Here is a 13,798-nt window from a genome sequence, read left to right as displayed (position 1 = left end):
TTTAATTCTAATGTCCAGACTACTTGTTCATTGGGTTGCCAGGAGTTGTATCTGACTCACTAGCATCTAACAATGATGACAACAATGCAGAGAATAAGGGCAACAAAACAACTCTTCAGGATAGAGGAGTAGTCTTCTTTCAGAAAGTTTTATAGCCTTGGAACCAAATGAAGGGTCTCCGTGGGTCCTAACTGTATCAACTATAGTGGATTTTGTTTGGGGAAATTAACATTCATTGTCTTGGAGAGGGTGCAGCCTGATTCCTCTTTGGAGGCATGGATGATGAGGTTTCACCTCATATGTTTCTAGGAGGGGCTATTCCTTAGTGAGTGATGTGATGCCGGGAAGGGTGGAGGGTCAGTGAAGGAGAGGAAATCCTTCAACCAAGTGGATTGATGTAGTGATTGTTGCAATGAGCTCTAGTGTGTAAGGGAGTGTGAAGGTGCCACAGGATAGAACAGTGTTCAGATCTTTTGTTCATATGGTCACTATGAATCATACTCAACTGGTGACACCTAACAACAACAATAACAACATTAGTGAAGGACCATAAGAAATGCTGCTGATTACTGTGGGGGTATCATATGGAAATTTATCAGTGATCACAGTTACACTTGTATTTTAGCTGATATTTGCGATCTGAAAGGCTGTTTTCCCTGTTTTCTTGTCTCCCATGCCCCATTTTGCTTTCCCTCATTTCTCTTTGCAATGCCAAGTTATAACTCTGTTACAATCTTTATGGGTTGGCTGCTATTTTCCCTGCTGAGTTGTGGTTGACCTTGAGCTATCTGGGCACTTTTTCTCCAGAGAACTCTCCAGAGCATACCAATATGACAAGATGTCTGTAGGCTTCATATAATGACTCGTCACAATTTTCCTAAACCGACATGGGGAGAAGGGTAACCGTTCAAGGAAAAAGGTTTGCTCTGAGTGAAGTTCCTCTATCTTGATGTTAAGTTTCTTGAGGCAAAGTCCCACAAACACATCTTCTAACTTAATAAAGTGGACACTTTTTGAAATACTATACACTCGACTGGCAACATCACTGGAGAAAACATAGCCTGTGCCTGAGCAATAAGGTGGGTACAGGGCCCATGGATACTCCTCGTTGCTGACAAACCACTTACTGGGATACCTAATTGGGTATCTACTTGTTTTTGAAAACCCAGTGAAAAACCTAGTTGTTCTGTTTTTCTTTAGAAGCAGTTCAGTCAGATAGTAAATGTTTACAAACATGTCTGAATCTGTCTTCATCACAAAGGTGGATTGAGGGCAGAAGCGGTGGACCCATTCCATGCCCATCATGGTCTTCAGAGTCAAATTGAAATAGACATCCACAAAGTCCTTCTGGATGATGTCCTGATATTGCATGCTTTCCTGGACCACTACTGCTGTTTCATTCTGTTTTGTTGTTGTTCCCAGAAGAAAGAAGGTTTTTATTCGTTTTCCTTTTACAACCTTTTCTGCCCCCCATGTTTGCCTGATGGCCTTCCGAGCTGTCACCTGACTGTGAGAAGAAGTCACCAGCAGGACAAGGAAGGGAGGATTTTGTCTACAGTCTATTTCGGGAAGCTGAAGGAAGCTCTCTCTCTTTTTCTCGAAAGTAAGCTGTCCTTTTTTCAATTGGTGAATGATAAGACTCAAGCAATAGATTCCCAAAATCAGGAAAACAATATATAAACTTCTCATCTTCAAGTAAGTTACCTGCAAGAAACAAAGTCCACTAATTAGAGATCAAGACAACTAAAATATATGTGGATAGTTTGAGTGGGTTAAGTAGTGGTTTATCAACCATGGTTCTGAAACCTGGGAATCCTATTGCTTATGCAAATAGAATCTTATGGTCAAAACTTGAGTATGAAGGATTTCCACACCTATTACACTGTTCCTGACTGTCTATTGTCAGCCTTTACTTATAATAGTTAAGATTTCTTGCCTATAAAATGAAATGAGGGGTCAGATTTCTAGCTAGTGTCCTCACTGGCCCATCTGTCATCATCCTCTATGGTTTCATGATGGACTTTAAGTAAAGAACCTGCAAGATTGGAAATTACATGTTCTAGCCCTAAATGTATAGACTACATTTATTCTCTGATGAATCATCTTTATGTTGCTTCTAGAGGGAAGTCAGCAGATTTTCTGACTACCATTGAGTTATTTCTCTGTGAGATGTTTTTTAATTTCCATTGTGTTGGTTGCCGGCTGGTGGTGATCTCATATATTTCAGAGGAACTATTCCATACTGTTCTTGGCTATAATCTTATGGAAACCAATTATCTGGCCTTTTTATTATCAAAACCACTGGGTAGATTCTCACTAATAACATTTAGGTTAAGGTTCCCAGAGCCTTTTCTAGTGGTAGTACCAAAGTGAAGCCAAATCAACTACTAAGGAGCTCATTATGACTCAATATATTCTTCCATTGAACTTTCTTCTTTTTTATTAGCATATAATTATTTATCTAGATTTTTAAAGTAATATTTTACTTTAGGGGAAGTTTAGAAATGATTTTGATTTTTCAATCATTTATAGAGATTTTGTTATAACAATTACAATTGATTAATAAAATGTATTAATTTCAGTATCAAATCAAACTCAATGTTGATTGCTTAGATCTTTATGAAAGTTGTCCATTTATTTATTTCCCTTCTATCTTCCTCACTTCTTTTCCCTGTTAAACATCTAACAAGGATTCTGTATACGTATAAACCTTTTCTTAGCTTTTTGTCATATGAGTCTTGAACCATACTTGTCTTTAGTGACTGGCCACTCAGTAAAATTTGTCTCAGTTCATCTATGTGAATGCATATTTTTTAAATTTTTTAAAATAATTTTAATGAACATTTACAGAGATTTTGGATTTCCATTCATTCATTCTGCACTTCTCTACCTGCCCAGCCCTCCCCCTCCACCCCAGTTCATTCCTCTCTTTTAAAAGTAAAAGAAACATTCCCTCCCTGGTACACAATCACCCTGCACCCCTCCCACCACCCCAAGTACATTCCATTATGCAGTCTTAATTGTGGACTCTTGTGATAACCACAATACCCTATCATACATCGCTTTTAAATTATTCACTCCCTCATCTGTTTCAGTGCAGTATACACAATTTATCCAGTTTTTCTAAGTTTTACCCCAACCCTGATATCAGTCCCATTGAATGCATATTTTTTAAGTGATGCGTAATATTTGATTGTGTGATGGTGCCACAGGTTGTTGTGGGTTTTTGTTTTGGTTTGTTTGTTGTTGTTGTTTTTTGTAATTCATCTCCTGAGACCTTAGGGGGTTTCCAACTCTTATTAGTAATAAATAGGGATGTTAGCATGTTAATTTGTGTTGAGCCTCTTATTCCTTGGGGATATATACCTAGTAGTGAGATTGTTGAATCCAGTGTTATTTCTATTTCCAACTTTCTAAGGAAGTGCCAAATTGGTTTCCATAGTGATTGCACAATTTTACATTTACCTTAGCAATGTATGTAAGTTCCAATCTCCCCACATCCTTCCCAGCATTTGTTATTTGCTGTCTTGCTGAACTTTGCTATTGTTGCTCAGGTGAGATGATATCCCACTGTTATTTCAGTCTGCCTCTCTTATTAATGAGGAAGTTAATGAGGAAACTCTGGTGGCATAATTAGAAAGACAGACAATGTCTTCTCATGGAATTCATTGGCTTAGAAATCCACTGTGGGTAGGCTTTGAGTTGGTTCCACTTTAATAACAATGAAAGTGAAAATAACTCATGGTCTTGAGCATTTCTTCAAGTGTTTGTTGGCCATCTGAATGCCTTCTTTGGTGAAGTGTTTATGTCCCCTGTCCATTTTGTAATTTGGTGGTTTGTCTTTCTCTTGATGAGGTGTTAGATTTTTTATAAAATTTATATATTAATTCATAGTCAGATAGATGTGTTATTGTTGTTGTTGTTATGTGCCATTGAGTCACCTGCGACTCATGGTGACCGTATGTACAACAGCCCTAACTCCATCCCTTGCCAAATTTATTATCTCTGACACACCTATCCCCATTACCCCAGTGACTGAATCAATCCATCCCATTGAGAGTCTTCCTCTCCTTCACTGCCCCTCCACCCTCCCAAGCATGATGTCCCTCTCCAAGGACCGATCCCACATTGCAACATGTCCAAAGTATGTCAGATGAAGCTTCAGAATCCTTGCCTCCAAAGAACAGCCTGGTTTCATTTCACCCTCTCCAGGATGAACTTGTTTGTTCTCCTAGTAATCCATGGTATATGCAATACTCTTTTCCAGCACCACAGCTCAAAGTCATCAACTCTTATTTTATCATTGCTAGTCATTGTCCAGCTTTCTGATGCGTAGCAAGTAATTGCAAAGACCTTGGCCTGTATCAGATGCACCTTGATCTCCAGTCTGACATTGTTGCTCTTCAGTACTTTGGAGAGGTCTCTGACAGCAGACTTTCCCAATTTAATTTGTCTTTTAATTTCCTGGCTGCTTGTACCTAGAATGTTACTTGTAGAGCCAAACAAACTGAAGCTGTCAACAATCTGAATCTCTTCACCATCTATCATAATGCTGCCAATTGGCCCATTGGTGAGGTTTTTGTTTTCTTGATGTTAAGATTTAATCAATATTGAAAGCTGCAGTCCTTGACCTTCTGCAGCAAGTACTTCTGTTCCTCCTCAGTTTTAGCAAGCATAACACTGACTGTTGACGAGTCTACCTCCAATCCTGATGTCACATTCTCCTCATAGAGCCCAACCTCCTGGATAATCTGTTCCGCATATAGATTGAAAAGATATGGAGATAGGACACATCCTTGGTGCACACCCTTCCCAAGTTTGAACCCATGCAGTGTTTCTTTGCTTTGTTCTGATGACTGTCTCCTGATCCAAGTATAGGTTTTGCATATGCACAATCAAGTGTTCTGAGGTTCCCATTCTTCTCAGAGTCAGCCACAGTTTGTTGTGATCCACAAAGTAAAATGCCTTTGAATACACAATAAAACACAGATAAACACTGCTCTGGTACTCTCTGCTTTCAGCCAAGATCCATCTGACATTAGCTACAATATCCCTAGTGCCATGGCCTCTTCTAAATCCAGCCTCCACTTCAAGCCGTTCTCTGTTGATGTTCTGTTCCAGTCGTTTTGGATAATCATCAGTAGAGTAGAATCTTGCTTGAATGAGATATCAATGATACTGTTCGATAATTTCCACACTCTGTTGGATCACCTTTCTTTGGAATGGGAATAAATATAGATCTCTTCCAGTCAGTTAACCAGGTGGTTGTCCTCCAGATTTCTTGACACAACTTGGGGAGCACATCCAGGGTAGTGCCTGTTAGTAGAAATATGTCAATCGGTATGCTATCAATTCCTGGGGTCTTGTTTTTTCCAATTCTTTCAGAGCAGCTTGACTTCTTCCTTCATCACCACAGGCTCTTGCTCATCCATTCTTTCATGAAATTACTGTGTCCACCAATGCCTTTTGGTACAATGACTCTGTATACTCTTTCTATCTTCTTTTAATCCATTCTGGATCATTTAATATTGTGCCCAAAGCATGCTTAAGTATTTTAACTTGAGGTTTGAATTTGTTCTTCAATTCTTTCATCTTAAGAAATGTTGAGAGAATTCAGCCCTTTTGATTTTCTGACTCCAGATCCTTGCACAGTGTGTTATAATCAAATACTTTCCCCCAGTTGGTTGATTCTCTTTTCATTCTTGGAGAGGTCTTTTGATGTCCATAAGATTTAATCTTTAGGATGTACAAATTGTCTCGATTATCCTTTGCAGACTGTATTTGCAGTTACATTTGTTTGTCCGTTTATGCCATTATTCAGGGCTAATAATTTTGCCCCAATATTTCCTTTAATGATATTTTGTTTTAGTTTTTATGTCTCTGTCCTTGATCCAGTTTGAGCTAGTTTTTGCTTATAGTTGAAGTAAAGATTTTGCTTTAACTTTCTGCAAGAGGATATGCAGTTTTTGTTGTTTTATATTATTTGTTCTTTCATGCACACTTTCTTCCCTCCAGTTTTCCCCTTCCCAGTTCCATTTGTGAGACTATTAATTATCATATATATGAATCCAAATCATCTCTTCTTTCAGAATGTTCTTTCTTTCACTCATTTTAGTGCAATATTCATTAACTATCTATTCTTTTCCTGTTCTTCTCCCTGTCTCTCAATTAAAATTTATTATTGCAATAATGAACTTATGCAGTATTTGTCCCTTTGTTACTAAGATATTTTGCTCATCATAATGTCTTTTAGACTTACCAGCTTTGTGCAGTATTTTTTCAGTTCATTATTTTTCAATGCTGCATAATATTCCAGTGTGTGGCTGCACCATGATTTATCCATTCAGTGGGCAGCAAACATGGGCTGTTTCCGCTCTTGTGAATAATACTGCAATAAATATGAGTGTACATATACTTATTTGTGTTGCAGGTTCTTTCCTTTTTTTAAATTCTTAATATCCCTAATAGAGTCATCTACACCTTGACGGCACTTAACTACAACAACAACAACAACTAGAGAGAACTTTGTTGGCCTAGTAGAGAGAAAGCTATTCTACCAAACCAAAGGTGGGTGATCTTAATCTGTGGCCCTCAGGCTTGTTTTTAATTGTTTTGGTCAAACATTCTTCTATGCGATATAGCACTGGTCTATCTGTTTGCTGTACAGAGGTAACTCATGGTTGCTGTAATGCTAAACACAACAACACTGATCTGTTAAATGTGATCATTATTACCCATGGTAGACAGTGTTTAATGGAACTCCCCAGTTAGAACAAGCTTGGAAGCAGGAGTGCATCCACTTCCAATATAGCTTGCCTTCAGAAACTCTGAACTTGGAGAAGTGATGAAAGTTATACAATTGTCCAGGTCTTTCATTCATACGGTTGGTATCAATCTTCTATGACTAGATGACATTTAACAACAACAACAACAGTAGTTGGATGTCTGGTTCAAACGAAATTTCTATTTCCAACTTTATGAGGAAGTGCCAGACTGCCCTCCATAGGATTTATACCATTTTATATTCTATGAGCAGTGTACTAAATTTCCAGTCTCTCTGTATCCTCACCATGATTTGTTGTGTGTTGCACTATTAAACTTTGCTACTGTTGCTGGGTTGAGTGGACTTCTCATTGTTGTTTTGATTTGCAGTTCTTTACTAGCTAGTCGACTGACATGCTTAACTAATTAACATTTTTCAAATGAGAGTTGCAGCTCCAGATGCATTCATCAGTCTGTGGTAGGGAATTTGGAGGACAGCTGCCTGACTGACTTACCGGCAAAGAACCGTATTTGTCCCCATTCCTAAGAAAAGAGATCCAAAAGAATGTGGGAATTATCAAATAATATCATTATTATCACATGCAAGTAAAAAAAAAATCTGAAAATAATTCAAAGATATCTAGGGATACTTAGGGAAGTGATAGAAGTATAAGCTAGATTTAGAAGGGGTCATGGCACTGATGACATCATTGCTGACATCAGATGGATCCTGGCTGAGAGCAAAAATTTCAGAAGAAGTTTTATTTGGGCTTTACTATGTGGTCATAACAAGTTATGGCCGACATTGAGAAGAATGGGAATCCTACAATACCTAATTGTGCCCATGAAAAATCTATACCAAGAAATTATTGTGTAAACATAGCAAGGGAACAGTACGTGGTTTAAAATAAGTAAGTGCATTGGGATTGTATCCTTTCTCCATACTTATTCAATCTGTATGATGAGAAAATTATTCAAGAAGTTGGACTCTATGAATATGGAATAAGAATTGGAGGAAGATCCATCAATAATCTTTGGTATGCAGATGATACAATCTTGCTTACTGAAAATTAGGATGTGAAATACTTTCTGCAGTTCGAACATCACAGCCTTCTATATGGATTACTTCATTCAAGAAAACAAAAATTATCATCAATGGACCAAGAGGTAACATCATGCGAGATGGAAAAAAGCTGACACTGTCAGTGACCTCATCTTAATTGAATCAACAATCAATACACCTGGTACCAGCAGTAAGAAGATCAGGAGACATATTGCACTGGATAAGTCTGGAGTCGATTGAGGCCTTCATGACAGCCTCTTGTTTAAAGCAGCTGGATTTTGGAAAGTACAAAATTATTATTAAATTAATAATCAGGTGTACATGGTTTGGTAGCTTTTATTTAATTAAAAGTCAGGTGTAAGTTGATGGGCCATTTTTATTTAATTAACAATGAGGTTAAACTGGTTATTTTTATTTAATTAACAATCAAGTGTAACTGTTTAGTAATTTTGATTTAATTAACAAACAGTTGTAGTCTGGATGCTCTTTGTTTAAAACAATTGCATCCCTACTTACCAAAACCTCTGGGAAACAGCCAAATCAGTAATCAGAGCTGAATTTATAGCAATTAGCAAACACATCAAAAGGCAGGAAAAATTGACCGTTGACTCTCTAACCCAACATCTTCAACAAATTGAAAAAAAAACAGCAAGAAAACCCAACACCCTATAAAAATACTGAAATTATAAAAATTAAAGCAGAGATAAATGAAATAGAAAACCAAAAACAATTGAAACTATCAACAAAACTAGGAGTTGGTTCTTTGATAACGTCAATAAAATCAACAAACCATTAGCAAAACTCACAAAAGAAAAGAAGGAGAAGACACAAATAATCGGAATAAGAGATGAAATCTGGCAACATCACAACAGAACTAACTAAAATTAAAAAGCTAGCATTAGAATATTATGAAAAACTATACTCAAATAAATATGAAAACCTAGAGGAAATGGACAAATACTTAGAAATGCACAATCTACCTAAACTGACACAAACCGAAATTGAACATCTGGACAGACCCATTACAAAAGAAGACATTGAAAAGGTAACAGAACAACTTCCAACAAAAAAAGCCCTGGGCTAGATGAATTTACAAGTGAATTTTATCAGACATTTAGAGAAGAACTGGCACCAATTCTACATAAACTATTTCAGAAAATAGAAAAAGATGGAATTCTCCCAGACTCATTCTATGAAGCAAACATATCCTTGATACAAAAGCCGGGAAAGGACACCACCAAAATAGAAAACTATACACCAATATCTCTCATGAACATAGATACAAAAATCCTGAATAAAATATTGGCCAATAGAATCCAACGATACATCAAAGAAATAATTCACCATGACCAAGTGGGATTCATAAAATGTATGCAAAGATGGTTCAACATAAGGAAAACAATAATGTAATTCATCACATTAACAAAGCAAAGAACAAGAACCACATGATCCTATCAATTGGTGCAGAAAAGGCCTTTGACAAAATCCAGCACCCTTTCCTGATTAAAACACTAAAAAAAATAGGATTAGAGGGGAATTTCTTCAACATAGTAAAAAGTATGCAAACCCAAGAGCCAACATTGTTCTCAATGGTGCAACTCATAGCGACCCTATGTACAACAGCCCTAAACTCCGCTCTGTCCTGTGCCAGTCGCACTGTCTCTGACACTCCCATCCCAATTATCCCAGTCACTGAATCAATCTACCTCATAGAGGGCCTTCCTCTCCTGTGCTGTCCCTCCAGCCTCCCAAGCATGATGTCCCTCTCTAAGGACCGGTCTCTCCTCCCAACATGTCCAAAGTATGTTAGGCGGAGCCTCAGAATCCTTGCCTCCAAGGAGCCACCCGGTTTAACCCTTTGCAGGACAAATCTGTTAGTTTTCCTAGCAGTCCATGGTATTCTCAATACTCTTCTCCAGCACCACAGCTCAAAGGCATCAATTCTCCTTCTATCCTCCTTGGTCATTGTCCAACTCTCTGAAGCATCACAGGTGATTGCGAAGACCATGGCCTGTATCAGATACACCTTAGTCTCCAAAGAGACACCATTGCTCTTCAGCACTTTGGAGAGGTCCCTAACAAAAGACTTTCCCATGGCAATGCGCCATTTAATTTCCTGGCTGCTGGTGCCAAGACTGTTGACTATGGAGCCAAGCAAACTAAAGCTGTGTACAATCTCAATCTCTTCACCATCCATCCTGATGCTGCCAATTCGTCCAGTGGTGAGAATCTTTGTCTTCTTGACATTGAGCCTCAATCCATATTGTAGGCTGCAGTCCTTGACACTCTGCAGCAGGCGCCTCTCCTAGCAAAATTCCTAAAGTAAGTGAGGTAAAGCCCCATCATCCTTGCCTGTAAAGAGCACTTTGGCTACTCTCTCTCCAAGATATATTTATTTGTTCTTTTGGTAGTCCATGGTACGTATATTCAGTGCTCTTCTCCAACAACACAACTCAAAGGCATTAATTCTACTATTGTTATCCTTATTCATTGTCCAGCTCCCAGATTCATAGCAAGTGATCAGAAAGACCATAGTCTGATTCAGAAGCACATTAGTCCTCAAAATGACATCATTACTCCTCTATAATTTGGAGAAGCCCTTAACTGAAGACTTTCCCCAATGAAATACATCTCCTGATTTCCTGACTGCTGGCACCAAGGGTATTAATTGTGAATTCAAGTTAGATGACGTTGACAGTTTCTACCTCTTCTCTCTCCACCATGATGTTGTCTATCTGTCCAGTGGTAAGAATCTTTGTTTTCTTGACATTGAGGTGCAATCCAAATTGAAGGCTGCATTTCCCTGTTCCTCTGCAACAAGTGTCTCAATACAACCCTGCAGAGACTGTAAAAATGGCAGATGGCTCATGGATGTTAACTGTAGACAGTATTTGGATGTTTGCTGATTCATGGGTTAGTTACTTAGGTATATGGTCAGGCAAATGGTCCATGGAAAACTGGACTGTTAATAGGATGCCAGTGGGTGGTATGTACCTACAGACAGCACTATGGGAACTTAGGGGGCATATTAGACCTTCATCTTGCTTGGATCCACAATTAACACCCTTGGTACCAGCAGTCAGGAAATAAGAAGATTCATTGAACTGGGAAAATCTGCAGTTAGAGATCTCTTCAAATTATTGAGTAATAATGATATCAGTTTAAGAACTAAGATGTGTCTGATTCAGGTCATACTCTTTCCAATTACCTGCTATGCATTCAAGAGCTGGACAATGAATAAAGATGACAGAAAAAGAACTGATGCCTTTGAGCTGTGGTGTTGGAGAAGACCACTGATCATCCCATGGGTGGCCAAGGGAACAGACAGATATGTCTTAGAGAGGGTGCAGTTGGAGTGCTCTTTGGAGTGAAAAATGATGAGGCTACCCCTCACATACTTTGTGCATATGGCTAGGAGAGGCTATTCTTTGGAGAGGAACATGATGCTGGGAAGGGTGGAGGGTCAGTGAAGGAGAGGAAGACTCTCAATCAGGTGGATTGACATGCTGACTGTTGCAATAAGCTCTTGTCTGTTGGGAAGTGTGAGGATGGATCAGGATAGAACAGGGTTCAGATCTTTTTTTCATAGGGTTATTATGAGTCTTATTCACCTTGACAACACCTAACAACAATATTAGAATTGGACATGTCAATGCTTATCAGAAGAAACCCTTGCCAGGACCAAAGGGTGACTGAAATCAGCAGATGGACATGTTGATGCACTCCCTTGTTCTGCATATAGATTGAAAAGGTATGAAGACAGGATACATCTTTGACACACTCCTTTCCCCATTTTGAACCATAGAGTGTTTCCTTGCTCTGTTCTGAAGACTGCTTCCTGGTCCAAGTATAGTTTTGACATCAGCACAATCAAGTGTTCTGCAATTCCTATTTTCCTCAAGGTTAGCCATAATTTGTTATGATCTACAAAGTCAAACGCCTTTACATAATCAATGAAATACAGGCAGACATTCCACTGGTACTCTTTGGTTTCTGCTAAGATCCATCTGACATTGGCTATAATGTCTGTAGTGCCATGACCTCTTCCAAACCCAACTTTTATTTCTAATAGCTCTCTGTTGGTGTACTGTTCCGGCAATTTCTGGATAATCTTCAGCAGGATTTTATTAGTGGGTGATATTAATGAAACTGTTTGATAATTTCCACACTCTGTTTGGTCACTCTTTTTTTAAAAAAATTAGAATAAATATGAATCTCTTCCAGTCAGTTGACCAAATTTCTTGGCAAAACCTGCTCAGCACATCCAGGACAGAATCTGTTTGTTGAAGTACATCAATTGGTATTCCATCAATTCCTGGGGCTTTATTTTTTGCCAACTCCTTCAGAGCAGCCTGAACTCCTCCTTCATCACCCTTGCCTCTTGGTCATATGTTGTTTCTTGAAATTCTTTTTTGTCAGCCAATTCTTTTTGGTACAATGAATCTGTATATTCCTGCCATTTTTTAAAATGCTTCCTGAATCATTCAATATTCTGCCTGTAGTATCCTTAAGCATTGCAACTGGTGGCTTAAATTTGTTCTGTAGTTTTTTTAGTTTAAGAAATGCTCAACGAGTTTGACCCTTTTGATTGTTTTACTCTAGCTCTTTGCACATTTCATTATAATACTTTGCTTTGTCTTCTGAGCTGTCCTTTGAAATCTTCTAATCAACTCCTTAACTTCTTGATGTCTTCCCTTTGCTTTGAAGTTCAATATCAACAGTGAAAACTAGGCCAGGTGCTGATTGTGGAACAGACCATCAGCAACTTATGTGCAAGTTCAAATTAAAGCTAAAGAGGGGTCAAATCATATCCACAGGAGTAAAAATTTGATCTTGAGTCTATCCCCCCTGCCCCTCAAATTTAAAAACTAACTCAGTAACAAGTTTAAAGCCTTGAACACTAGTGAATGAAGACCAGATGAGCTGTGGGAAGATATCAAGAATATCATCCATGAAGAATTAAAAAGATCGTTACAAGGAAAGATAAAGAATAAAAGACCAAATTGGATGTCAGAAGAGAATATTACCCACCCTACTAGAGGCTTATATAAGGTCATGGGACCTCAGAGCCAGGTGCTTTTTTCCTTTGGAAAACTCGCTTGCCAGGGACATAGCTTTCAGCTGCTCACTGGACTGTACACCACCAGCCTGTATCATCCATAGTCACCATCTAGCTGTGCTACAAATGACAGTCTATGGGATCCAGGCTCGTCACTCAACAGTTTCTCCAAAACCAGCCTGCAATGTATAGTCATATGAGTTATTCCCCTAATAGTTCTGAGTCTCTGGGAGACCTTCTAGTGACTCATTGAACCTAAGGAAAATAGAGGAGCTAGGGAACCAAGAAAAGGAAGAACTACTGATGTTGGAAAGGATGGATTTATACAAAAGGTCAAGCACTTAGGACTACATTGACCGAGACTTCTTATAAATAGTCTACTATTGATGTTAGCAGAAAGAATTATAGAAATAAATATATCATTTACACATAGAGTTGTACCTCATTTTGCCAATTTGCATGTCTCTTATTTCCTTTTCTTGCCTTATTACTTTAGTTAGAACTTCCAATATAATATTGAATAAGAATGGTGATAGTGGTGGGCATCTTTGCCTAGTCCCTTTGCCTGTTTTTGTTTTTTTGGGGGGGGGAGGGAGGTGTATCTTTAAACTTTCTGCATTGAAAGTGATGTTGGCTCTTGATTTAGAGGATAAGCTGTTATCAATGTTGAGGAAATTCCCCTCTGTTTCTATTCTGTTGAATTTTTTTTTTAATTTTTTCTACATCATTTGAGATCACTATGTGGTTCTTTTCTCGCTGCATCTCTTTTTTAAAAAATGGATGTGATGGATAACATTTATTGTTTTTCTTATGTTGAAATATTCTTGCATGCCTGTTATGAATCCCACTTGGTTGTGATTTTATTGCTGTTCTTGGATAAAACTGAGTTGGAACTTGCTGGTGGGTTTCCAACG

At 38.3% G+C, this 13,798-nt stretch overlaps 1 protein-coding gene across 1 annotated transcript; it reads right to left on the bottom strand.

Moving 5' to 3' along the window:
• Nucleotides 1-750: 750 nt before the first annotated feature.
• On the bottom strand, nt 751-13,330 carry LOC102867822 (beta-1,3-galactosyltransferase 5-like). Its single transcript, XM_006886772.1, has 3 exons — nt 13,326-13,330; nt 7,278-7,305; nt 751-1,704 (listed from the first exon to the last, which is right to left on the bottom strand). Exons 1-3 carry the CDS (start codon nt 13,328-13,330, stop codon nt 751-753), a joined length of 987 nt encoding a protein of 328 aa, XP_006886834.1.
• Nucleotides 13,331-13,798: the final 468 nt, after the last annotated feature.

Source organism: Elephantulus edwardii, unplaced genomic scaffold, assembly GCF_000299155.1.
Source record: "Elephantulus edwardii isolate Elephantulus edwardi_28Jun2011 unplaced genomic scaffold, EleEdw1.0 scaffold00051, whole genome shotgun sequence".
Taxonomy (NCBI): Eukaryota; Metazoa; Chordata; class Mammalia; order Macroscelidea; family Macroscelididae; genus Elephantulus; species Elephantulus edwardii.
The sequence above is the reverse complement of the archived record's forward strand: the minus strand, read 5'-3'. Positions and strand labels throughout refer to the sequence as shown.

Bases quoted from the DNA above. Each gene is read 5' to 3' on its own strand.
- LOC102867822 (XM_006886772.1), bottom strand. The intron at 1,705-7,277 runs GTAAGTCAGTCA...TGTTTCTTGCAG, and splicing joins ACAAATACGGTTCTTTGCCG to GTAACTTACTTGAAGATGAG.